This window comes from Erythrolamprus reginae, chromosome 1, assembly GCF_031021105.1.
Source record: "Erythrolamprus reginae isolate rEryReg1 chromosome 1, rEryReg1.hap1, whole genome shotgun sequence".
Lineage (NCBI taxonomy): Eukaryota > Metazoa > Chordata > Lepidosauria > Squamata > Dipsadidae > Erythrolamprus > Erythrolamprus reginae.
The window spans coordinates 4,864,465-4,889,634 of NC_091950.1; the positions used below are offsets into that span (position 1 = coordinate 4,864,465).

At 45.8% G+C, this 25,170-nt stretch overlaps 1 protein-coding gene across 2 annotated transcripts in view; it reads right to left on the reverse strand.

Moving 5' to 3' along the window:
- Positions 1–25,170, reverse strand: part of RFX2 (regulatory factor X2) — a 68,628-nt gene that overhangs the window by 29,090 nt on the left and 14,368 nt on the right. For both annotated transcript variants that reach the window (XM_070743914.1, XM_070743922.1), the window contains exon 2: positions 1,788–1,885. In XM_070743914.1, coding sequence (XP_070600015.1) covers positions 1,788–1,877 — 90 coding nt within the window. In that variant the 5' untranslated portion in view covers positions 1,878–1,885. The remainder of the gene's footprint in view (positions 1–1,787; positions 1,886–25,170) is intronic.

The window sequence follows — 25,170 nt, forward strand, 5'->3', positions numbered from 1 at the left end:
AAGGAGAAGGGGGGCATAAAAATCGAAGAAATAAAAAATAAAAATGAAATGAGGCCACGAAAGACCAACGGGAGGAGAGAGCTTCCCTGTCCAGGACCACTCTATCTCAACCCGATCAAGTCTCTTGCAACTTGAGAGTCATTCGGCCCTAGTGGGGAACCTCCCTGCCTTTTTTTGGCTCAACCTGCCCCCTCAAAGAAGGCGGCATCTAAAACAGCCTTTCCAACAGGCGGATTTTATTCAGAAAGTAAGACACTCAGGTGAGCATGGAATAAAATTTGCGGTGTGGAAAAGATGTTTCCCTCAGATTCCTTCTGACTGTTTTGTGACCAGAATAAGAGAGTTGCGTGGTAAGTGTTGGTCATGACCTATAAAGCCCTTCATGGCATCAGGCCAGAATATCTCCGGGACCGCCTTCTGCCGCACGAATCCCAGCAGCCGATAAGGTCCCACAGAGTTGGCCTTCTCCGGGTCCCGTCAACTAAACAATGTCGTTTGGTGGGACCCAGGGGAAGAGCCTTCTCTGTGGCGGCCCCGGCCCTCTGGAATCAACTCCCTCCGGAGATTAGAACTGCCCCCACCCTCTTTGCCTTTCGTAAGCTACTCAAAACCCACTTATGTCGCCAGGCATGGGGTAACTGAGTTATCCCCTAGGCCAGTGTTTTTCAACCAGTGTGCCGTGGCACACTAGTGTGCCGCGAGACATGGTCAGGTGTGCCGCGAAGCTCAGAGAGAAAGAAAGAAAGAGAGAGAGAGAGAAAGAAAGAGAGAAAGAAAGAAAGCAAGAGAGAGAGAAAGCAAGAGAAAGAAAGAGAGAGAGCAAGAGAGAGAAAGAAATCAAGAGAGAGAGAGAAAGAGAGGGAGGGAAGGAGAGAGAGAGAAAGACATAGAGGGAGGGAGGGAGAGAGAAAGAGAGCAAAAAAGAGAGGAAGGAAGGAAGAGAAAGAAAGAGGGATGGAGAGAGAGAGAGAGAAAGAGGAAGGAAGGGAGAGAAAGAGGGAGGGAGAAAGAAATAGAGTGAAGGGGAGGAAGAGAGAGAGAGAATTTTTTTGTCCAAACTTTTTTAGCCCCCCCCCCCCCCCCGCTCAATGTGCCCCAGGGTTTCGTAAATGTAAAAAATGTGCCGCGGCTCAAAAAAGGTTGAAAATCACTGCCCTAGGCTATGGTAGATTTGTGTATGGCATGACTGAGTTGTTTGGTTTTAATAATGGGCTTTTTTTGTGCTTTTTTAACAAATGCTTCCCTGGAGCTGGGGGAGGGTAGAAACGCCCTCCCCCATCCCCTCGGAGGCTCTCTGGATGCCAAAAACGCCCTCCCGGAGCCTCTGTGCGAGCCAAAGATCAGCTGGCCAGCACACACATGCACATTGGAGCTGAGCTAGGGCAACGGCTCACGTGCCAGCAGATATGACTCCGCACGCCACCTGTGGCTCCCGTGCCATAGGTTCACCCTCACTGCCCTAGGGGCTCTGTTTTAGCCTCCAGGGGCCCCTTGGTGGCTCTTCTCCGCACACTTAAAATCTCAACCTTTTCTTTTTCTAAAAAAATATTGTGGCGACCAAAACGGGATGCCGAGTCGACCCTTGACGGATGCAATTCTGCAACCCTGCATCCGACTGTCTTTTCCGAGTCAAGAATTTGGAGGTTTTATACCCACCCACCCCCCTCCCGCTCGAGGTAACCGGAAGAGTCCGGGCCCTTGGCGTGAAAAGGTGGGAGTCTGGGGGTAGAGGGTGGTGAGGAGGGAATACAGGTGGGTCCCATTGGGACAGAGGGGAGAGGCCGTACCTGCTGGGAAGCTGGGCCGGGCTGGGCCGAGGCCGAAGTGCGCAGCGCCACGGGGGCGGCTGGGTTGGAACCCTCCTCGGACGTCTGCATGCTTGGCTCTGGCAGAGGGAAGGAGAGAGGGAGAGAAGGTCATTTCTTCAGGAGTCCTTTCAGTCTCTTTTAGAAACCATCTGGGTTTCGTCTGGAGCCGCTGGCGGGCAGCCATGAGCGAGAATCCAGAACCAAAAGTTCTGGGGCAACTCAGCAGCATAACCCTTTGAATCGGTCATTACTTCAATAGTTTTCTCTCTTTCTCTCTCTCTCTCTCTCTCTCTCACACACACACTCTGTCCTTCACTTTTCTCTCCCTCTCCTCCTTTATCTTTCCTCTCGTTCCCTTTCTCTCTCTCTCCCTCACTCTACTCCTTTATATTCCTCTTTTCCTCTCCCTCTTTCTTTTTCCCTTTCTTTTCATTTTTCTCTTTTGCTATCTTTCTCTCTCCTCTCTTCTTTTCTCTCTCTTTTTTCTCTTCCTCTCCCCCATCACTTTTTCTCTTTTCCACTTTCTTTCTCTGTCCTCCTTTATCTCTTTTCATCTCCCTTTCTCTCTCTCTCTCCCCCTCTTTTTCTTTTCCTCTCTCCCTCTTTCTCCCTTTTCTTTCTCTCTTTTTAATCTGTCATTCTCTTTTTCTCTCTCCATCTTTCTCTTTTTTCTCTCCCTCCCTCCCTCTCTTTTTCTTTCTCTTCCTTCATCTGTCTCTTCCTCTTTCTCCCCCGTTTTCTCTTTTCTACTTTCTTCCTCTCTGTCCTCTTTTATCTCTCTTTCCTTTTCCCTTTCTCTTGCCCTCTTTTTATTTTTCTCTTCCTCTCTTCCTCTCGTTCTTTCTCACTTTCTTTCTTTCTTTTATTTTTTTATTTTTTCTTTCTTTTTTATCTGTCCTTCCCTTTCTCTTGCTCAATCTTTCTCTCTTTTCTCTCCCTCCCTCATTTTCTCTCCCTTTTTTCTTTCTCTGCTTTTCTTTCTCTCTTCCTCCTTCTGTAATCATCTTTCTTCTCTTTCTCTCTCTCAATCTGTCTCTTTTTCTTTCCCTCCCCTTTCCCCCCTCCCTCTCCTCCCTTTCCCCCCCTTTTCTCTTCCTACCTCTCCTTCTCTCCCCCCCCATCTCTCTCCATGTGAGAATTAAACACCCTCAAAATTGTTAAAAGTCCCACTGAGAATTCCTTGGCACAGGTGAAGTACTAACCCACCATTCCTTTTTTAGGAGGGAAGCCACCAACTTCCTGACATAACCAAGAATACTGCAAGAATTATTTTTGTGCAAATGAAAGGAAATAATCATCAAACAGGGAAATCCTCCTGGCAACCTCTGATGTTCACCAGACCCAAGAACCACAGAACGAGGGAGGATCTTCCAAGCTGAAATAGGAATCCGGAAAAGAGGCTTAGGCCCTGTTCTTCCCCCAAAAACGAACCTTCCCATCCGCACCAACAGCCTTTCTGGATTATATGATGGATTAACAACCCATCACAATCAGAATAGAGCTGGAAGGGACCTTGGAGGTCCTCTAGAGTCTAGTCTAACCCCCTGCTCAAGCAGGAGACCCCAAATCAACTTCTGGTGGCAAGCCGTTCCACTGATTTAATTTATGTTTTAATTGTCAGGAAAATTCTCGTCAGTTCTAAGTCGCTACTCTGCTGGTCTCCGGATCTTGAGTAGTAACCAGGATAAAACTCAGCCTTTGGGATAAAAGTTTGGCCTTAACTATCCCGGAGCAGACTATGTAACCCTCCACACTAATTTCTGGACATCTGCCACTCGAGTAAACACAGAAAAGCCCCTGTAGAAGGAAGTCAGAATAAGAGATTTGGAAGGGGCACTTTGGAGCTGCATGAGGAACTCTGGGAGTTGAAAGTCCACCAAAACAGAGTTGGAAGGGACCTTGGAGGTCATCTAGCCCAAACCACTGCCCAAGCAGGAGACTCTACATCTGTCCCTAACCTAGGATCGAACTCACAACCTGATGATATAGTGAGACAATAGCTCCACCTTTAGGCCACCAGCAGAAGCTGAGAAGTCTTAAAATTGCAAAGGTTGGAGACCCCTGTTCTATTCCCCGCCATTCCATTCTGGACAAACGGTTATCCATACCCTTCTTAACTCCTCCCTCCCCCCAGTGATAAAGCACCCACAACTTCTGGTGGTGAGCTGTTCCACCGGCTCATTGTTCTCACTGTCAGGACGTTTTCCCCTTTAGTTCTTTAAGTTGGATCGCTCTTTGATTTAATTTCCAGCCATGCTTTCTGGTCTTTTTGCCTTCTGGCGCTTTGAAAAAATAAAATCAGTCGGCCAGAATAGCCATGGAAGGAACCACTGGAGGTCTAGTAGTCCAACCCTCTTGGTCAAGCAGGAGACCCCACTTGACCTCACCCCTCTCTTTCTGGTAGCCCCTCGTTTTAGGGTGAGACGTCTTGAGATGGGCGGCTAACCAGAGCAGACAACACAAGAACACAAGAACAAGGGGACACAATCTGAAGTTAGTTGGGGGAAAGATCAAAAGCAACATGAGAAAATATTATTTTACTGAAAGAGTAGTAGATCCTTGGAACAAACTTCCAGCAGACGTGGTTGGTAAATCCAACATGCCTGGGATAAACATAGGTCCATTGTAAGATAAAAATACAGGAAATAGTATTAGGGCAGACTAGATGGACCATGAGGTCTTTTTCGGCCGTCAGTCTTCTATGTTTCTAGACAAAACATTTGCCAGACCAATCCTAGAATACAGCTCACCTGTATGATCCCACACTGCATATCTGACATTAATATAATCGAAGAGTCCAGAAATATTTCACAAGAGGAGTCCTCCGCTCCTTTTCCCGCAACAAAACAACTGACTCCGCCAGACTTGAAATTCTCCGATTAGACAACTCACAACTCCGCATCTCCGTTCCGACTTAACTATATAGTTCATAAAATCATTTACCAAAATGTCCTTCCCGTTAGTGACTACTCCACCTTCACCTGCAACAACACATGAGCACGTAATAGATTTAAACTCAATGTCAACTGCTTCAAGCTAGACTGCAAAAAATACGACTTCAACAGCAGAGGGATCAATGCCTGGAACGCCCTACCTGACTCTGTGGTTTCTACTCCTCCTCACCCCAAAACCTTTAACCTCAGATTATCTACCATTGACCTCTCCCCCTTTTCTACGAGGTCTGTAAGGGGTGTGCATAAGCGCACCATTGTGCCTACCGTCCCTGCCCTACTGTCTTCTATCATGACTTTTCTAATGCAGTGTTTCCCAACCTTGGCAACTTGAAGATACCTGGACTTCAACTCCCAGAATTCCCCAGCCAGCGTTCGCTGGCTGGGGAATTCTGGGAGTTGAAGTCCAGGTATCTTCAAGTTGCCAAGGTTGGGAAACACTGTTCTAATGTTATGCTTACACAAATTACCATAGAAACATAGAAGACTGACGGCAGAAAAAGACCTCATGATCCACCTAGTCTGCCCTTATAATATTTTCTGTATTTTATCTTAGGATGGATCTATGTTTATCCCAGGCATGTTTAAATTCAGTTCCTGTGGATTTACCAGCCATGTCTGCTGGAAGTTTGTTCCAAGGATCTACTACTACTCTTTCAGTCAAATAATATTTTCTCACGTTGCTTTTGATCTTTCCCCCAACTAACTTCAGATTGTGTCCCCTTGTTCTTGTGTTCACTTTCCTATTAAAAACACTTCCCTCCTGGACCTTATTTAACCCTTTGACATATTTAAATGTTTCGATCTTGTGCCCCCTTTTCCTTCTGTCCTCCAGACTATACAGATTGAGTTCATTAAGTCTCTCCTGATACGTTTTATGCTTAAGACCTTCCACCATTCTTGTAGCCCGTCTTTGGACCCCTTCAATTTTGTCAATATCTTTTTGTAGGTGAGGTCTCCAGAACTGAACACAATATTATTCCAAATGTGGTCTCACCAGCGCTCTATATAAGGGGATCACAATCTCCCTCTTCCTGCTTGTTATACTTCTAGCTATGCAGCCAAGCATTCTACTTGCTTTTCCTATTGCCTGACCACTCTGTTCACTCATTTTGAGACTGTCAGAAATGCCTACCCCTAATCACTACCATCCTATAATTGTTTGACATATATATATATGGAAGAGCCTTCTCTGTGGCAGCCCCGACCCTCTGGAACCAACTCCCCCCAGAGATTAGAATAGCCCCCACCCTCCTTGCCTTCCGTAAGCTCCTCAAAACCCACCTCTGCCGTCAGGCATGGGGGAATTAAGATAATCTTTCCCCCTAGGCTTCTTCAATTTATGCATGCTATGTTTGTATGTATGATTGGTCTTATAACAAGGGTTTTTAGCTGTTTTAGTATTGGATTTTTATATTCTGGTTTTTGTCACTGTTGTTAGCCGCCCTGAGTCTACGGAGGGGGCGGCACACAAATCCAATCAATCAATCAATCAATTAAATAAATCAATAAATCAACAAATAAATTAAATAAATTAAATAAATTAAATAAATAAATAATTATCAAATCAATCAAATCCAAATCCAAATCGGGTGGAGGAGAAGCGCCAGGCCGAGGTCCAAGCTGCCCCTCCGTCCCCCATGGGGGCTTCCTGCACTGGCTAAAAAGGCGGCTCTCCTGCAAACCGCTTGCGTCATTCATCACACCAGGCAAACGCCGCCGCCGACAACCAGAGCCGCACCGGACAGATGGAGTCGCTAGCAACCGTCTGTTTATTGCTGACCTGCCACCGGTCTCCAGGCAGAGAGCGTGCAAGAGGGAAACACAGCCCCCCTTTGCAAAAGGCAGAGAGAGAGAGAGAGAGAGAGAGACAAAAGGACAAGGCAGGAAGGGGAAGGAAAGAACTTTCCTTTGGGAGATTTTCCAGCCCCTCCTGTGACTCAGGACAAGCACACACACACACACACACACACACACACACACGTGCACCATTCAGGATTTCTGGATGTTGCTGAGCTCCCCGGCCTCTGCTTTGCTTGTAGACTCTGAGTTCGTTTTATTACCGAAAGAAACAAGCAGCGAGGATGACAGTGTCAGAAGGGACATTGGAGATTCCTATTTTGGTACCGGCTGTTTTTAAAATCAATGTATTTCTTTTATTATCCAACTCCATTTCAACAAGTCCCATATTATAGTGAAATAAACTTGTTTCATTTAGTCATTGTAGTAATCTAGAAACTAGTAATTACAAACTATTATGATACCCTGCATAATAAATAATAATAATAACAACAACAACAACAACACTAGTCAACAACAACCAAATTGGAAGGGACCTTGGAGGTCTTCTAGTCCAGGTCTCTGCTCACTACTACTACTACTACTACTACTACTAATAATAATAATAATAATAATAATAATAATAATAATAATCTCATAATAATCTCATAATAATAAAAAAATAACAATAACAACAATACTTAATGTCTATATATTACTTTCTATCTTTATATATATTACTTAATGTCTATTCTCTTCCATATGTATTGTATATTGGACAAAGAATAAATAAATAAAATAAAATAAATAAAATACTAGTCGTCAACAACAACAACAAAGTTGGAAGGGACTTTGGAGGTCTTCTAGTCCAGCTCCCTGCTCACTACTACTACTACTACTACTACTACTACTACTGAGTGGAAACTAAACAAGGAGAGAAGTAACTTAGAACCAAGGAGAAATTTCCTAACAGAACGGTTGATCAGTGGAACTACCTGCCTCCAGAAATTGTGAATGCTCCAAGACTGGAAGTTTTTAAGCAGATGTTGGACAACCATCTGTCTGAAGTCGTGTCAGGGTTTCCTGCCTAAGCAGGGGGTTGGACTAGAAGACCTCCAAGGCCCCTTCCAACTCTGTTGTTGTTGTTACTACTACTATTATTACTATTGTTGTTATTATTGTCATCATCATCATCATCACCTTTTTATAGTGTGGTGTCCAAAACTGGATGCAGGATTCTATCTGTGGCCTAACTAAGGCTTCACAGAGTGGAATTTAATCCCCCCCTCTATTTGAAACCCTTCCTGATTTTGTCCCCAGGCCTGCAAGGTAGTCCAGGCTGGACCGGGCAGCCATCATCAGCCAACCAATCTCAGGTAGCCCAAAGTCTTCTGAATCTCCGTCTCCTCCCTCTGAATTCAACAATATAGTCTAAAGGGGGGGGGGGGAAAGAATTGGGGGGACATCGTAGCAACATTCCAAGATTTGAGGGGCTGCCCCAAAGAAGAAGAGGGGCGCTAGCTATTCTCCAACGCACCAGAAGGCAAGACAAGAAACAAGGGAGGGAAAGGAATCAAGGAGAGAAGCAACCTGGTTCTTTCAGGAGCTCATTTTCGCTGGCCGGTGAATTGTATATATATTGAGCCCTTGGGCCACCACAGGTGCTGCCTGTTAAGGAGTCTGCAGAACGGCCCTTGAGTTATCAAGGACATACACATAAGGGCAGAGGAGAGGGACCATGAGGCGGTAGGGAAAGCAAGTAGGATGCTTGGCTGCGTAGCTAGAGGTATAACAAGCAGGAAGAGGGAGATTGTGATCCCCTTATATAGAGCGCTGGTGAGACCACATTTGGAATAATATTGTGTTCAGTTCTGGAGACCTCACCTACAAAAAGATATTGACCAAATTGAACAGGTCCAAAGACGGGCTACAAGAATGGTGGAAGGTCTTAAGCATCAAACGTATCAGGAAAGACTTCATGAACTCAATCTGTATAGTCTGGAGGACAGAAGGAAAAGGGGGGGACATGATCGAAACATTTAAATATGTTAAAGGGTTAAATAAGGTCCAGGAGGGAAGTGTTTTTAATAGGAAAGTGAACACAAGAACAAGGGGACACAATCTGAAGTTAGTTGGGGGAAAGATCAAAAGCAACATGAGAAAATATTATTTTACTGAAAGAGTAGTAGATCCTTGGAACAAACTCCCAGCAGACGTGGTAGATAAATCCACAGTAACTGAATTTAAAGATGCCTGGGATAAACATATATCCATCCTAAGATAAAATACAGAAAATAGTATAAGGGCAGACTAGATGGACCATGAGGTCTTTTTCTGCCGTCAGTCTTCTATGTTTCTATGTCTTTTTCTGATTGAGTTCTATGTTTCTAAGAAAACGTGGGATTCTATTTTCTATTCCCCCTTTTCTTTTTAGCACTAACACATATTAACTGAGATTGATGTGAGCTCCTGGTTTTCCCATTATTTGTTTCTACCTATGTGCTATAAAACTAAAAACTATTAAGAATGTATACCAAAAATGGGCAATGACCTGTATATGGATGTATTTCTATATGTAATAAAAACAAAAATAAAACATTAAAAAAAACATGGGATTCCAGCAGATATCCAGGAGATATGAGTAATTATCCAGTCATACAAGACAGATACATTAAAGTGTATAAAGTAGTGTTTACTTTTAGAAATAGCAGAGTCAAGTTAAAGAGTCAATATTTAATTTAATTTATTAGGTTTGTATGCCGCTCCTCTCCAAGGACTCGGAGCAGCTCACAACAACAATACACCATGTATAAATCTAATGTTAAAAACAATTTAAAACCCTTATTATAAAAAGAAAATAATCACACAACCTAACAGACAGTACACAAACCATAATAGCTAGGGATATATCAGTTTCCCCATGCCTGGCGACAAAGGTGGGTGGGTCTTCAGCAGCTTTCGAAAGGCAAGGAGGGTCACCCAGTCACATGCCAACTGGTCACGCCTACCCAGTCAGGGAACTGGTTAAGTTATTCAAGTCCGACCACTGGCCAAAGTGCCTCAGATAGAAAGCCCCTACAGAGAGTGATAAAGACAGTGGAGAAGAACATCCCTTTATTCAGGATGCTGCTTACAACCCACTCCAGGGTCTGTTTCTGTTGCTCCCCTCTGGGAGGGGGTTTCAAAGTATTTGTAGCAGGACTATCCAATTCTGCAACATCTTTGTCCCCTAGGCCAAAGATTCATTTGTCTCACCTTGTACAGTGAAATACATCTGAGTGAGGCTCTGTTGTTTCTCGTGTTATATATCAGGGTACATGCAAATGTTTGTATTTTTTATTTATCTTGTCATGCATAGATGTTTTTATTAGAGGTGAAGACCCTTTGAGAGCAGTATGCAGTACAATTTTATTTTAATGTATTAGTGTATTCAAAGTGACAAGGTATTCTATTCTATTCCATTCCATTCTGCATTCTACTCCTATTCTTTCTTCTTTTCTCATCATTATTCTATTCTATTCATTCCTCTATTCCATTCCATTCCATTCTGCATTCTACTCCTATTTTCTCTTCTTGTCATTTATCTACTTTGTTTTATTCTGTTCTGTTCTATTCTATTTCATTCCATTCTATTCTGCATTCTACTCCTATTCTTTCTTCTCTTCTTGTCATTCCTCTATTCGATTCATTCCTCTATTCTATTCGATTCTATTCTGTTCTATTCTATTCCATTGCATTCTGCCTTCTACTCCTATTCTTTCTTCTGGTCATTCCTCTATTCTGTTCAGTTCTATTCTGCACTCCTCTTCCCTTCCCTTCCCCCTTCCTTCTCTCCCCTCCCCTTCTCTCCCAAAAGATGGATGGGAAAAGGTTGTTTCCCCGAGAATATTGTTGCAAAGCGCCCGGCTCCTCCGCCGTCTCCGTGCAGAGAAGATTTCATTTAAACTCCCCCCCACACACGCTACCTCCCCCCCCCCCCCGAAAGACCTGACCCGCCAGCCCGGTCCATTTCGTGCGCTTCAAAGGGCGGGCGGGGGGAGGGAGGGCGGGGGAACGGAACAGCTTTTTTGTTTAGTTTGGGAAGCTTTCTCTCCGTCGCCGGGGCAACCGCCGCCGGGAACCAATCGGGAGGCGAGCGCGTCTCCCGGGGCAACCGTTGTTACTCGGTCAACAATGCGGCGGCTCCCGGGATTAATTGCACATCTGCAGGCTGCGCTCCGGCTGCTTCTCTCTCCCGCCCCCCCCCCCCGCGGTCCACGTGCGGCCCCCTCCCTCGCCCCGGCAGCCCAGGCCTGCGCTGCGCGGTGCTTTCGCTGCGCTCCAGGCGCGAAGTTGCGCGGGAGAAGTAAAAACAGAGAAGCTTTCAAACTTTTAATAACAACAACAACGGAGTTGGAAGGGACCTCGGAGGTCTTCTAGCCCAACCCCCTGCTTAGGCAGGAAACCTTACATTACTTCAGACAGCTGGTTCTCCAACATCTGCTTAAAATCTTCCAGGGTTGGGGCATTCACAACTTCTGGAGGCAGGCAGTTCCACTGATTAATTGTTCCAACTGTCAGGAAATTTCTCCTTAGTTCTAAGTTGCTTCTCTCCTTCTTTAGTTTCCACCCATTGCTTCTTGTTCTACCCTCAGGAACTTTGGAGAATAGGTTGACTCCTTCTTCTTTGGGGCAACCCCTGAGATATTGGAAGGCTGCTATGATGTCTCCCCTGGTCCTTCTTTCCATTCAACTAGCCGTGCCCAGTTCCTGCAACCGTTCTTCATATGTTTTAGCCTCCAGTCCCCTAATCACCTTAGTTGCTCTTCTCTGCACTTTTTCTAGACTTTCAACATCCTTTTTGCATCATGGAGACCAAAACTGAATGCAGAATTCCAAGTGTGGCCTTATAAAGTGGTATTAACCCTTCACGTGATCTTGAGTCTCTCCCTCTGTTAATGCAGCCTGTTAGACTGTTACAGAATCATAGAGATGGAAGGGATCTCAGAGGCCATATAGTCTGACCCTCTGCTCAAGCAGGAGACTGATACAGAATTATAGAGATGGAAGGGACCTCAGAGACCATCTAGTCCAACCCTCTTCACAAGCAGGAGAATTGGTCTCCCGGTCAAATTTCTGGGCTGCTAAATTGGATGGTGGAACTCCCTGCCTCACAACATGCTAATCCTTAATAAGCTAATTTGGGAAACCCATCAGATTGGTCCTCACAAAAGAGGGGTGGGAGAGAGAGCTAGGTAGCATCCTCTTAGCAAAGAAATTACTGGTTACCGTCTAGGGCCCCTTTATGACCTGGTCGCCATGGTAATCTGTGGAATTTTTACGATGCGTGCAGGCTGATGAAAAAGGAACAAGCGGTTATGACAAAACAAACTAGAGGGAATCTAGTCCAACCCCCTTCTCAAGCAGGAGACCCTTACAGAATTGGATGGGACCTTAAGGAGATCATCTATAATCATAGAGATCATCTAGTCCGACCCCCTTCTCAAGCAGATTTCTACAGAATCTGAAAGATGGAAGCAGGAGATTTCTACAGAACAACAGAGTTTGAGGAGACATCAGAGGTCATGTAGTCCAACCCCCTGCCCAAGTCGGAGGTTGTGAAGAGGACTACATGGTCTATGAGGTCCCTTCCGTATTTGTAGGTGTCGCCCCCCACTTTGGGGACTCTCCACATGACCATAGTAGGGGGTAAAAAAGGTATGGGATCGTCTAGATGCCCAGAGCATGAACAGACCTCTCTCTCTCTAAAAACAGGGAGGTATCATTAGCCCTCCAACTCTTTTTCTCCAAGGTGGGTCAGACTAGATGGCCTCTGAGGTCCCCTCCACCTCTACTATTCTGTATTAGTCTCCTGCTTGAGCAGGGGGTCAGACTAGATGGTTTCTGAGGTCCCCTCCATCTCTATCATTCTTTATCAGTCTCCTGTTTGAGCAGGGGGTCAGACTAGATGGCCTCTGAGGTCCCCTCCACCTCAACCATTCTGTATTAGTTTTCTGCTTGAGCAGGGGGTCAGACTAGATGGTTTTTGTGGGTGTGAAAGAGCTCCCAAAGGCCATTCCCACCACACACTTTGGGGACCCACAACATGAATAGAAGAGGGGGTAAAAAAGGCATGGGATCGTTTAGATGCCCAGAGCATGAACAGACCTCTCTCTCTGCAAACAGGGAGGGATCATTAGCCCTCCAACTCTTTTTCCCCAAAGGGGGTCGGACTAGATGGCCTCTGAGATCCCTTCCATCTCTATGATTCTGTAACAGTCTCCAGCATGCGAAGGGGGTCAGACTGGAACTGGTGTGTGTGTATCTGTCTATGAAAGTGCAAACTGTCCCATTCTTTCCTTCCCAAAGTCGTATTTTGTTAGGACTGTTCTGATTGGATGGAGGCGAAGTGTCCCATGTAGCCAAGAGGCTGAAGGTGGACCTTTGTGATGAAAGGGGTGGGGCCAATAGCTAGGGGCCTTTGGGCGAGGGAGACAACGCAGCGGCCAATCAGCTGCTGGGGAAGAAAGAGCTTCATGCAACTGGCGGAGGCAAAAAGTCCCACCCCCCTTCCGAACCAATAGGCAAGGTAAATAGATATCACCCCTGGGTTGGAGATCTCCAATGCCCCTTCCATTATTATTATTATTATTATTATTATTATTATTATTATTATTATTATTTATTAGATTTGTATGCCGCCCCTCTCTGGAGACTCAGAGCGGCTCACAACAACAAATACAGTACAAATCGAATTATTTCCGGTCACAATTCAAAGTGTTGGTTATGACCTATAAAGCCCTTCATGGCACCGGACCAGAATATCTCCGGGACCGTCTTCTGCTGCACGAATCCCAGCGACCAGTCAGGTCCCACAGAGTGGGTCTTCTCCAGGTCCCGTCAACTAAACAATGTCGCTTGGCGGGATCCAGGGGAAGAGCCTTCTCTGTGGCGGCCACGGCCCTCTGGAACCAACTCCCCCCAGAGATTGGAATTGCCCCCACCCTCCTTGCCTTTCGTAAGCTTCTTAAAACCCACTTTTGTCGTCAGGCATGGGGGAACTGAGATATCTCCCCCAGGCATATACAATTTATGTATGGTATGTTTGGTTTTTATAATAATGGGTTTTTAACTGTTTTTAGTATTGGATTATTATTATATGCTGTTTTATTACTGTTGTTAGCCGCCCCGAGTCTGCGGAGAGCGGCGGCATACAAGTCCAATAAATAAGTAAGTAAGTAAATAAGTAAATAAATCAATCAATCAATTAATTAATTTAAAAACCAGGGTTTTTTCCCCAACTCTTGTCGTTCTTTAGATCACCGCACACGATTATTCCCCTCGATTCCTTCCTGGCCCCCTCCCTGGGCAGACACAGGGGTTCCACACACGCGTGCAGACGGCTGCCAAGTTTCCTCCCTGTAAATAACTTTCGCAGGCTCCTCTCGTTCCACGGAGCATCGCGGCCTGACTCAGCAGGACTGCAGCGCGTGGCGGCCCCACCCACAAGGCCAGCAACTAGGGAAGTAAGCAGCGGTTGCTGTTTATAGGGCGGAGATCTTGCGGGCACACACACAAACACACACACAAACACTCCCTTCTCGATGCCAGCAATTCAATCAGGAACTTCGGCCTCCTGTTTGTAAACCTTTTCTGACATGGCCCGGAGGTTGTGAGTCATAGAAACATAGAAGATTGACAGCGGAAAAAGACCTCCTGCTTCATCTAAGTCTGCCCTTATACTATTTCTTGCATTTTATCTTAGGATGAATCTATGTTTATCCCAGGTATGTTTCAATTCAGTGACTGTGGATTGACCAGCCACGTCTGCGGGAAGTTTGTTCCAAGCATCTACTACTCTCAATCAAATAATATTTTCTCACGTGGCTTCTGATTCTTCCCCCAACTAACCTCAGATTGTGCCCCCTGGCTCTTTTGTTCACTTTCCTATTAAAAACACTTCCCTCCTGAACCTTATTGAACCCTTTTACATATTTAAATGTTTCGATCTTGTGCCCCCTTTCCCTTCGGTCCTTTAGATCAGTGTTTCCCAACCTTGGCAACTTGAAGATATCTGGACTTCAACTCCCAGAATTCCCCAGCCAGCATGCGCTGGCTGGGGAATTCTGGGAATTGAAGTCCAAATATCTTCAAGTTGCCAAGGTTGGGAAACACTGCTTTAGATTACAGTACAGTGGTACCTCGAGATACGAGTTTAATTCGTTCCGGACCTGGGCTCTTAAGTCGAGCAGCTCTTATCTCGAACGACTTTTCCCCATAGGAATTAATGTAAATAATTTTAATTGGTTCCAGCCCTCAAAAAACTCACAAAGTTAGTCTAAATTATGCAGAAAGACATGTTTTTAATGAAGAAATGTACATGTACATATAAATGAATAATGAAGTTTCTTTCATTTAACTTGTAAACTTTCTTAAACTTTTAAATTTACATATGTTCAACTTCTCTGCCACCCAATCCTGTAGGAAAGAGGTCCCCAACCCTTTTTGCACCAGGGACCGGCTTTAAGCGATCAAGAGAGGAATGGGTGAATGAATGGACGGAGGGTGGGAAGGAAGGAAGGAAAGAGGGAAGGGACAGGAACAGAGGAAGGAAGCAAGGAAACTTATGAAAGGGGAGAGTAAGAGAGGAATGAGTGAAGGGAGGGAAGAAGGTGGGAAGGAGAAAGAAAAGAAGAAATAGAGGAAGGGAAGGTAAAAGAGAGAAAGAAAAAGAGCAAGAAAGAAAGCAAGAAAGCAAGAAAGCAAGAAAGCAAGAAAGCAAGAAAGAAAGAAAGAAAGAAAGAAAGAAAGAAAGAAAGGGGGAAGGGACAGGAACAGAGGAAGGAAGCAAGGAAACTTATGAAAGGGGAGAGTAAGAGAGGAATGAGTGAAGGGAGGGAGGGAGGGAAGAAGGTGGGAAGGAGAAAGAAAAGAAGAAATAGAGGAAGGGAAGGTAAAAGAGAGAAAGAAAAAGAGCAAGAAAGAAAGCTGCAAGCACCCCCCCGAGCCCCCCAGGCCGGCTGCAACCTTTTAAAACACGCGCGCCGCTTCGCAGCTGTCTCTTGAAGCCGAACGCGGAAGTTAGCGTTTGGCTTCAGGAGACAGCTCCTTGGCGCTTGTATCTCGAATTTGGGCTTGTAAGTAGAACAAAAATATCTCTCCCCTCCCAGCTCTTATCTCGAGTTGCTCTTAAGTAGAGCAGCTCTTATGTCGGGGTTCCACTGTATATAGATTGAGCTCATGAAGTCTTTCCTGATACGTTTTATGCTTAAGACCTTCCACCATTCTTGTAGCCCGTCTTTGGACCCGTTCCATTTTGTCAATCTCTTTTTGTAGGTGAGGTCTCCAGAACTGAACACAGTATTCCAAATGGGGTCTCACCAGCGCTCTATACAGCGGGATCACAATCTCCCTCTTCCTGTCTCTCTAGAAACAGAGTCAGCTGTTGTGTCTGGAAAGCAAACCCCTTGGAAAAACCAACCACAAACACACCAGAGGCACACACAGAGATCTGACAGTGCCACAGAGGCCAGACGGGTAGAGGGTGGAGTCCTGCCAAGTGTTGGTCTATGGGTGGTGGAGAAACATAGTAGGATTGTTGAGGACTAGCCTCTTGGGTTTTAACATGACAGGCCTGCCTGCTTCTAACTTACACACACACACAGATAATGAAATAATAATAATAATAATAATAATAATAATAATAATAATAATAATAATAATTATTATTATTATTATTATTATTATTATTATTATTATTAATTAGATTTGTATGCCGCCCCTCTCCGAGAACTCGGGGTGGCTGCTATTTATGAGATAAATGATATGGGTTTTGCATTCGGAATCACAAACAACCTTACTCCTCCAGACTTCAAATAGGGTCATTCTTTGTCAAGTGGACCAGGTGAAATTGAAGCCCTATTTGAAAAGAAGCCATCACACAAACAACATATATGATAGGAAAAAAGTGCTCTTTCTAATGAAATAAAAATGAAGATGATTGAAGTTGAGAAAACAGAGAGGGATAGAAAAACAACTTGTTCTTTCTAATGAAGACAATTGAAGGTGATGAAACAGAGCTCTCTCTTTTCTCACCTTCCATCATCTTCATTTTTATTTCACTAGAAAGAGCACATTTTTTCCTATCATATATGTTGTTTTTGTGATGGTTTCTTTTCAAATAAGGCTGCAAAAATCAGTCAGGTGGATACCTGGTCCACTTGACAAAGAATGATCCTATACTACGGTTAGACAATTTACGTCCCCTCCAAACTGATTTAACTGTTGCTCATAAAATCATACACTATAACACCCTTCCTGTTAGTGACTACTTCACCTTCAACACCAACAACACAAAAGCATGTAATAGATACAAACACAATCACTCCAATCAAACTTGTTTTCGGAGAGGGGCGGCATACAAATCCAAATAATAAATAAATAAATAAATAAATAAAATATGACTTCAGCAACAGAGGGATCAATGCCTAGAATTGCCCAGGTTCGCCTGCTGCACCAGTTGTGGCCCTATCTGGACCGGGACTCACTGCTCACAGTCACTCATGCCCTCATCACCTCAAGGCTCGACTACTGTAACGCTCTCTACATGGGGCTACCTTTGAAGAGTGTTCGGAAACTTCAGATCGTGCAGAATGCAGCTGCGAGAGCAGTCATGGGCTTCCCCAGGTATGCCCATGTTACACCATCACTCCGCAGTCTGCATTGGTTGCCGATCAGTTTCCGGTCACAATTCAAAGTGTTGGTTATGACCTATAAAGCCCTTCATGGCACCGGACCAGAATATCTCCAGGACCACCTTCTGCCGCACAAATCCCAGCGACCGATGAGATCCCACAGAGTTGGCCTTCTCCGGGTCCCGTCGACTAAACAATGTCATTTGGCGGGACCCAGGAGAAGAGCCTTCTCTGTGGTGGCCCCGACCCTCTGGAACCAGCTCCCCCCAGATATCAGAGTTGCCCCCACCCTCCTTGCCTTTCGCAAGCTCCTTAAAACCCACCTCTGTCGTCAGGCATGGGGGAATTGAAAAATGTTTCTCCCTTCCCCCTAGGCTTATAGAATTTATACATGGTATGTTTGTTGGTATGATTGGTCTCTTAAATTGGGGTTTTTTAGATTACTTTTTAATATTAGATTTGTTACATTGTTTTTTATTGTTGTTAGCCGTCCCGAGTCTTCGGAGAGGGGAGGCATACAAATCTAAATAAACTAAACTAAACTACCTGACTCTGTGGTTTCTTACTCTAACCCCAAAATCTTCAACCTTAAATTGTCTACTGTTGACCTCTCCCCTTTCCTAAGAGGTCTGTAAGGGGCGTCCATAAGCGCACCGTTCTGCCTACCGTCCTTGTCCTTCTGTCCTATTGCCCTTTTTATCACTTCTTTACACTTTGTTAATAACAAACTATACTTCTAATTCTTTGACAAATACAGTGTTCCCTCGATTTTCGCGGATTCGAACTTCGCGAAAAGTCTATACCACGGTTTTTCAAAAATATTAATTAAAAAAAATACTTCGCGGGTTTTTCCCCTATACCATGGTTTTTCTCACCCAATGATGTCATATGTCATCACCAAACTTTCATCGCCTTTAATAAATATTTTTTTAAAATAAACTTTAATAAATAAACATGGTGAGTAATAATAATCTAAATGGTTGCTAAGGGAATGGGAAATTGTAATTTAGGGGTTTAAAGTGTTAAGGGAAGGCTTGTGATACTGCTCATAGCCAAAAATAGTGTATTTACTTTTGCATCTCTACTTCGCGGAAATTCGACTTTCGCGGGCGGTCTCGGAATGCATCCCCCGCGAAAATCGAGGGAACACTGTATACTAAATAAATAGACCATATGCTGCAACATCCTGCCTGTCAACAACTACTTCAGCTTCAACCGCAACAACACAAGAGCACGCAACAGGTTCAAACTTAATATCAACCGCTCCAAACTTGACTGTAAAAAATATGACTTTAGCAATCGAGTTGTTGAAGTGTGGAACTCATTACCAGACTCCATGGTGTCAACCCCCAACCCCCAACGTTTTCCCCTTAGACTATCCACGGTTGACTTCTCCAGATTCCTTAGAGGTCAGTAAGGGGTGAGCATAAGTGCACTAGTGTGCCTTCCGTCCACTGTCCAATTGTCTCTCCTATATTTTATATATATCTTTTCTCCCATCCATATATCCTTCCTCTACTTACTACATTGATGTATTCTATTCTCATATCTCTTCTTCTATCCCTTCCCTGATGTTTACTACTACACGTTTTTATTCTCTTTAACTTTCCCTTTGTATTGGACAAAATAAATAAAAATAAAAATAAAAACAGGTAAATCAGAATCGAGCTGGAAGGGACTTTGGACGTCTTCTAGTCCAGCCCCCTGCTCAAGCAGGAGACCCAAAAACAACCAAATGACCTTACAAATAAGGGGAGGTCCTGCCTTCCCAGTCCTCTGGAGAAAGCAGAACTCTTGAAACGAGAGCCAGAGGAAGCTTTTATTGGGAGACTGGGATCGCAAGAAGAGGTCGGTAGGAACTAACTTTCCCCCGCTCCAAACGTTAGACTGACCCACTGCAGACAGAGTCCCTCTCAAAGTCTCCTTCGTCCTCCAGCCAATCCTGAGGCATGAAGATGTTATGGGCAACTCAGGCCGAGAAGGTGATAAAAGCCGGTCTCCACGGCAACGCTGCAGCTGGAGATAAGGCAGCTGACTTCCTTCCCTCCTTCCCAAGGTCCCGAAAGTTACAGCAAGGCAAAGCAAGGAATAGAGAGAGAAACACCACACAGGGATCCCTCCCCTGAGCCTCCCCTATCCTACCAGAATGACAGCATCCCTATAGTCCAGCGTCTTCTTAAAAACCTCCAATGAGGGAGCATTCATAACCTCCGGTGGCAAGCAGGTCCACTGGTGAATTGTCCCCACCGTTAGGAATTTTCTCCTTAACCCCAGGTTGTTTCTCTCCTGGATTAGTTTCCATCCATGGGTTTCTTGTCCTGCCTTCTTCTTTGTGGTGCTTTGGGAAACTCTTTTATAAATGAGTTTTACACAATTTATTTATTTATTTATTTATTTATTTATTTATTTATTATTTATTTATTTATTTGATTTGATTTGATTTGTATGCCGCCCATCTCCGTGGACTCAGGGCGGCTAACAACAGTGATAAAAACAGAATGTAACAATCCAATACTAAAACAGCTAAAAACCCTCGTTATAAGACCAATCATACATACAAACCTACCATGCATACATTGTAGAAGCCTAGGGGGAAAGATTATCTTAGTTCCCCCATGCCTGACGGCAGAGGTGGGTTTTGAGGAGCTTACGAAAGGCAAGGAGGGTGGGGGCTATTCTAATCTCTAGGGGGAGTTGGTTCCAGAGGGCCGGGGCTGCCACTGAGAAGGCTCTTCCCCTAGGCCCCACCAACCGACATTGTTTAGTTGACGGGACCCGGAGAAGGCCCACTCTGTGCGACCTAACTGGGACCTAATTTTATAAACGAACTCTTGATAAATGAGGAGAGCGAAGAATTTTAAGCCCCGAATACGGGATTGAAGACTTGGAAGGGACATTAGAGGTCTTATAGTCCAACCCACCTACACCCCCCCCAAAACAGGAGACCATATATCACACACACACACAGCCCAGTGATGAGCACCCACAACTTCTGGAAAGGAGCCCTGGGCCAATGATGAATCATTCTTGCTGTCAGGAAATTTCTTCTTAATTTTAGGTTGGAGCTTCCTTTAAAAAGCTTCCACCCATTCGTTCTTGTTCTGCCCTCGAGGGCTTTGGAAAATAAGATTTACAGATGTTTGATAAAGAATTATCGAGAATTTATAGAAGTTTGATAAAGAATTGAGTTAAGGCTGCTAGTCCCATGGAATTGGGCTGCATGGAAATCAAATAAATTAAATTGAATTAAATTACCATCCCCGCACTTCCAATCTTCAGGCTACTTCCCAAAAATGTCCCCCACCCCAATTTTACGGGGAAATCATCCCATCCAATGCATTTAACTGGATGCCAATCAATCCCGCCGACGTGAAATCAACAGCCGCTTTCAATCCAGTCTTGGCTAGAAAGAAACCAAACGCAGATTTAGGCAGCGGGAAAGAAAGTTGTAGTAAAAGCTACTTAAAAGAGGGGGGGAAACTTGCACTAAAGTTACAGCGAGGCCTCCTTGTGCTAAAGGCCACCCCCAGGAAGCCGTATCCAGAGAGAGCTCCGAGGAATGCCATCGCTCGGGAAAATCCACATTTTTTACTTTATGGCCCCAGACTGAATGGCCTATGAAAGGAAGCCTGCTTTGGGGCCAGGAAGATTTCCTTGGGATAAAGAGTTAACGGGAAGTTCTTTTTCCCATTTGAGTTTCCCCACATCCTTTCCAGAGAGAGAGAGAGACAGACAGAAGGCAATTAAAACCTCATTTAGGGGTAGTGATTTCTGACAGTCTCAAAATGGGTGAACAGTGCAATTTCTCAATGCAAGTATCCCTGATTGCCCTTTAAAAGCAGAAAGGAAACACTGTATTTCCTTAGCGTTGTAGAATCTCTAGGGCTTGGGGGAGAGCCCTTGAGGCCATCCAAACCCACCCCACCTCTGCCCCCACTTGCCCAAGGCAGGGATCCTTTCCCCCATGTATTACTGTATTTCCCCCCATTTATTACTGAAACCTGGCTGGGCCCAGAGGGAGGTGTTCCTCTCTCTGAAATTTGCCCAGCCGGGTTTCAGATATGGCATCAACCTCGACCCCAGGGAAGGGGGGGAGGAGTGGCTATTATAGCCAGGGAGAACCTTTGCCTGCGTAGACTCATTGCTCCGGAAATTGCGGGTTGCGAGTCTCTCTTGATGAAGTTGGACTTAGGGGTTCAGGTGGGCTTATTTCTCACGTACCTGCCTCCCAGCTGCGTGTCAAAAGCCCTGCCTGTGTTACTCGAGGAGGTAGCCGGGTTGGCGGTGGAGTTCCCCGGACTCATCGTCCTGGGGGACTTCAACCTGCCGTCACTCGGCGAAACCTCTGGGTTGGCACAGGAGTTCATGGCCACCATGACAGCCGTGGACCTGACTCAAGTAGTACAGTGTCCGACTCACGAGGGAGGGCAAGCACCTGACATGGTATTCCTTTCCGAGCAACTGAGTAATGGTCTGAGACTAAGGGGCTTAGAAGCATTGCCTTTGTCATGGTCAGACCATTTTCTACTACAGCTCGACTTCCTGGCTCCAATCCTTCCCCGCAGGGAGGCGGAACCAATGAAGATGTTCTGCCCCAGACGCCTGATGGACCCAGAGGGCTTTCAGACGGCGCTTGGGGTTATTCCAGAGGCACTCGTCCACAGTTCGGCGGAGTCTCTCGCGGAGGCCTGGAACAGGGCTGCGGCGGGGGCTCTTGACCGGATTGCGCCTTTGCGACCTCTCCGTGGCGCTAGACCCCGTAGAGCCCCATGGTTCAACGAGGAGCTCCGGGAGTTGAAACGCCAAAAGAGACGTCTAGAGAAGCGATGGAGGAAGAGTAGGTCTGAATCCGACCGAACACTTGTAAGAGCTTTTATTAAGACTTACAAAGTGGCGCTCAAGGCGGCAAGATGCGCGTATCATGCCGCCTTGATTGCATCAGCGGAATCCCGCCCGGCCGCTCTGTTTAGGGTGACCCGCTCCCTTCTCAACCAGGGGGGAGTTGGGGAGCCCTTGCAGAGTAGTGCCGAGGATTTTAACACGTTTTTCGCTGATAAAGTCGCTCGGATCCGGGCCGACCTCGACTCCAATTGTAAAACAGAGTCGACTGACAACGAGTCAGTCGAGGTGACTGGGGCACGTACTTGTCCACCTGTCTGGGAAGAGTTTGATCTGGTGACACCTGATGAAGTGGACAAGGCCATTGGAGCTGTGAGTTCCGCCACCTGTTTACTGGATCCGTGTCCCTCCTGGCTGGTTTCGGCCAGCAGGGAGGTGACGCGGAGCTGGGCCCAGGAGATTACCAACGCTTCCTTGGGGAGGGGAGTTTTTCCATCACTCTATAAAGAAGCGCTCGTGCACCCCCTCCTCAAGAAGCCCTCCCTGGACCCAGCTGTGCTTAACAACTATCGTCCAGTCTCCAACCTTCCCTTTATGGGAAAGGTTGTCAAGAAGGTGGTGGCACTCCAGCTCCAGCGGTCCTTGGAAGAAGCCGATTATCTAGGTCCCCAGCAGTCGGGTTTCAGGCCCGGTTACAGCACGGAAACCGCTTTGGTCGCGTTGATGGATGATCTCTGGCGGGCCCGGGACAGGGGTTTATCCTCTGTCCTGGTGTTCCTTGACCTCTCAGCGGCTTTCGATACCATCGACCATGGTATCCTTCTGCACCGGCTGGAGGGGTTGGGGGTGGGAGGCACTGTTCTTCAGTGGTTCTCCTCCTACCTCTCTGGCCGGTCGCAGTCGGTGTTAGTGGGGGGTCAGAGGTCGGCTCCTAGGTCTCTCCCTTGTGGGGTGCCTCAGGGGTCGGTCCTCTCCCCCCTGCTATTCAACATCTACATGAAACCGCTGGGCGAGATCATCCAAGGACATGGGGTGAGGTATCATCAATATGCGGATGATACTCAGCTTTACATCTCCACCCCATGCCCAGTCAACGAAGCAGTGGAAGTGATGTGCCGGTGCCTGGAGGCTGTTGGGGCCTGGATGGGTGTCAACAGACTCAGGCTCAACCCGGATAAGACGGAGTGGCTGTGGGTTTTGCCTCCCAAGGACAATCCCATCTGTCCGTCCATTACCCTGGGGGGGGAATTATTGACCCCCTCAGAGAGGGTCCGCAACTTGGGCGTCCTCCTCGATCCACAGCTTACATTAGAAAAACATCTCTCAGCTGTGGCGAGGGGGGCGTTTGCCCAGGTTCGCCTGGTGCACCAGTTGCGGCCCTATTTGGACCGGGACTCATTACTCACAGTCACTCATGCCCTCATCACCTCGAGGTTCGACTACTGTAATGCTCTCTACATGGGGCTACCTTTGAAAAGTGTTCGGAAACTTCAGATCGTGCAGAATGCAGCTGCGAGAGCAGTCATGGGCTTACCTAGGTATGCCCATGTTTCACCATCACTCCGCAGTCTGCATTGGCTGCCGATCAGTTTCTGGTCACAATTCAAAGTGTTGGTTATGACCTTTAAAGCCCTTCATGGCATTGGAGCAGAATATCTCCGAGACCGCCTCCTGCCGCACGAATCCCAGCGACCGATCAGGATCCACAGAGTGGGCCTTCTCCGGGTCCCGTCAACTAAACAATGTTGGTTGGCGGGCCCCAGGGGAAGAGCCTTCTCTGTGGCGGCACCGGCCCTCTGGAACCAACTCCCCCCGGAGATTAGAACTGCCCCTACTCTTCCTGCCTTCCGTAAATTCCTTAAAACCCACCTTTGCCGTCAGGCATGGGGGAACTGAAACATCTTCCCCTGGGCATGTTTAATTTATATATGGTATGCTTGTGTGTGTGTCTGTTAGTATATGGGGTCTTTTAAATCTTTTAATTTTAAATTTGTTAAATTATTTATGATTTGTTTCCACGTGTTGTGAGCCGCCCCGAGTCTTCGGAGAGGGGCGGCATACAAATCTAAGTAATAAATATATAAATAAATAAATAAATGTTCGAAATATGGATTTCAAAGGGTTGTAAAATGGGGCAAAGTTTACTTATCTGTCTCGTTTAGCAACAGAACATTTTGCAATTGTCCTTAGATGAGGACTTAGATGAGGAATTTCTGACAGTCTCAAAATGGGTGAGCAGAGTGGTCGGGCAGTAGGAAAAGCAAGTAGGATGCTTGGCTGCATAGCTAGAGGTATAACAAGCAGGAAGAGGGAGATTGTGATCCCGCTGTATAGAGCGCTGGTGAGACCACATTTGGAATAATACTGTGTTCAGTTCTGGAGACCTCACCTACAAAAAGATATCGACAAAATTGAACGGGTCCAAAGACGGGCTACAAGAATGGTGGAAGGTCTTAAGCATAAAACGTATCAGGAAAGACTTAATGAACTCAATCTGTATAGTCTGGAAGACAGAAGGAAAAGGGGGGACATGATCGAAACATTTAAATATGTGAAAGGGTTAAATGAGGTTCAGGAGGGAAGTGTTTTTAATAGGAAAGTGAACACAAGAACAAGGGGACACAATCTGAAGTTAGTTGGGGGGAAAGATCAAAAGCAACGTGAGAAAATATTATTTTACTGAAAGAGTAGTAGATCCTTGGAACAAACTCCCAGCAGACGTTGTTGGTAAATCCACAGTAACTGAATTTAAACATGCCTGGGATAAACATATATCCATCCTAAGATAAAATACAGGAAATAGTATAAGGGCAGACTAGATGGACCATGAGGTCTTTTTCTGCTGTCAGACTTCTATGTTTCTATCCCATTAAGATAGAATCTGGGCCTTTTCCAAAATTCCCTTCCAAGCAGATGTTGGGGCTGGAAACTTTACCCAGAAAAGAATCAAGAGCCCACTTGTACCTGAAACCTTGGACCCAGTAATGGGTTGCAGCGAGTATGGCTGGAATTTATTTAACAATAACAACAGAGTTGGAAGGGACCTCGGAGGTCTTCTAGTCCAGGAAACCCTACACTACTTCAGATAGATGGTTATCCAACATCTTCTTAAAAACGTCC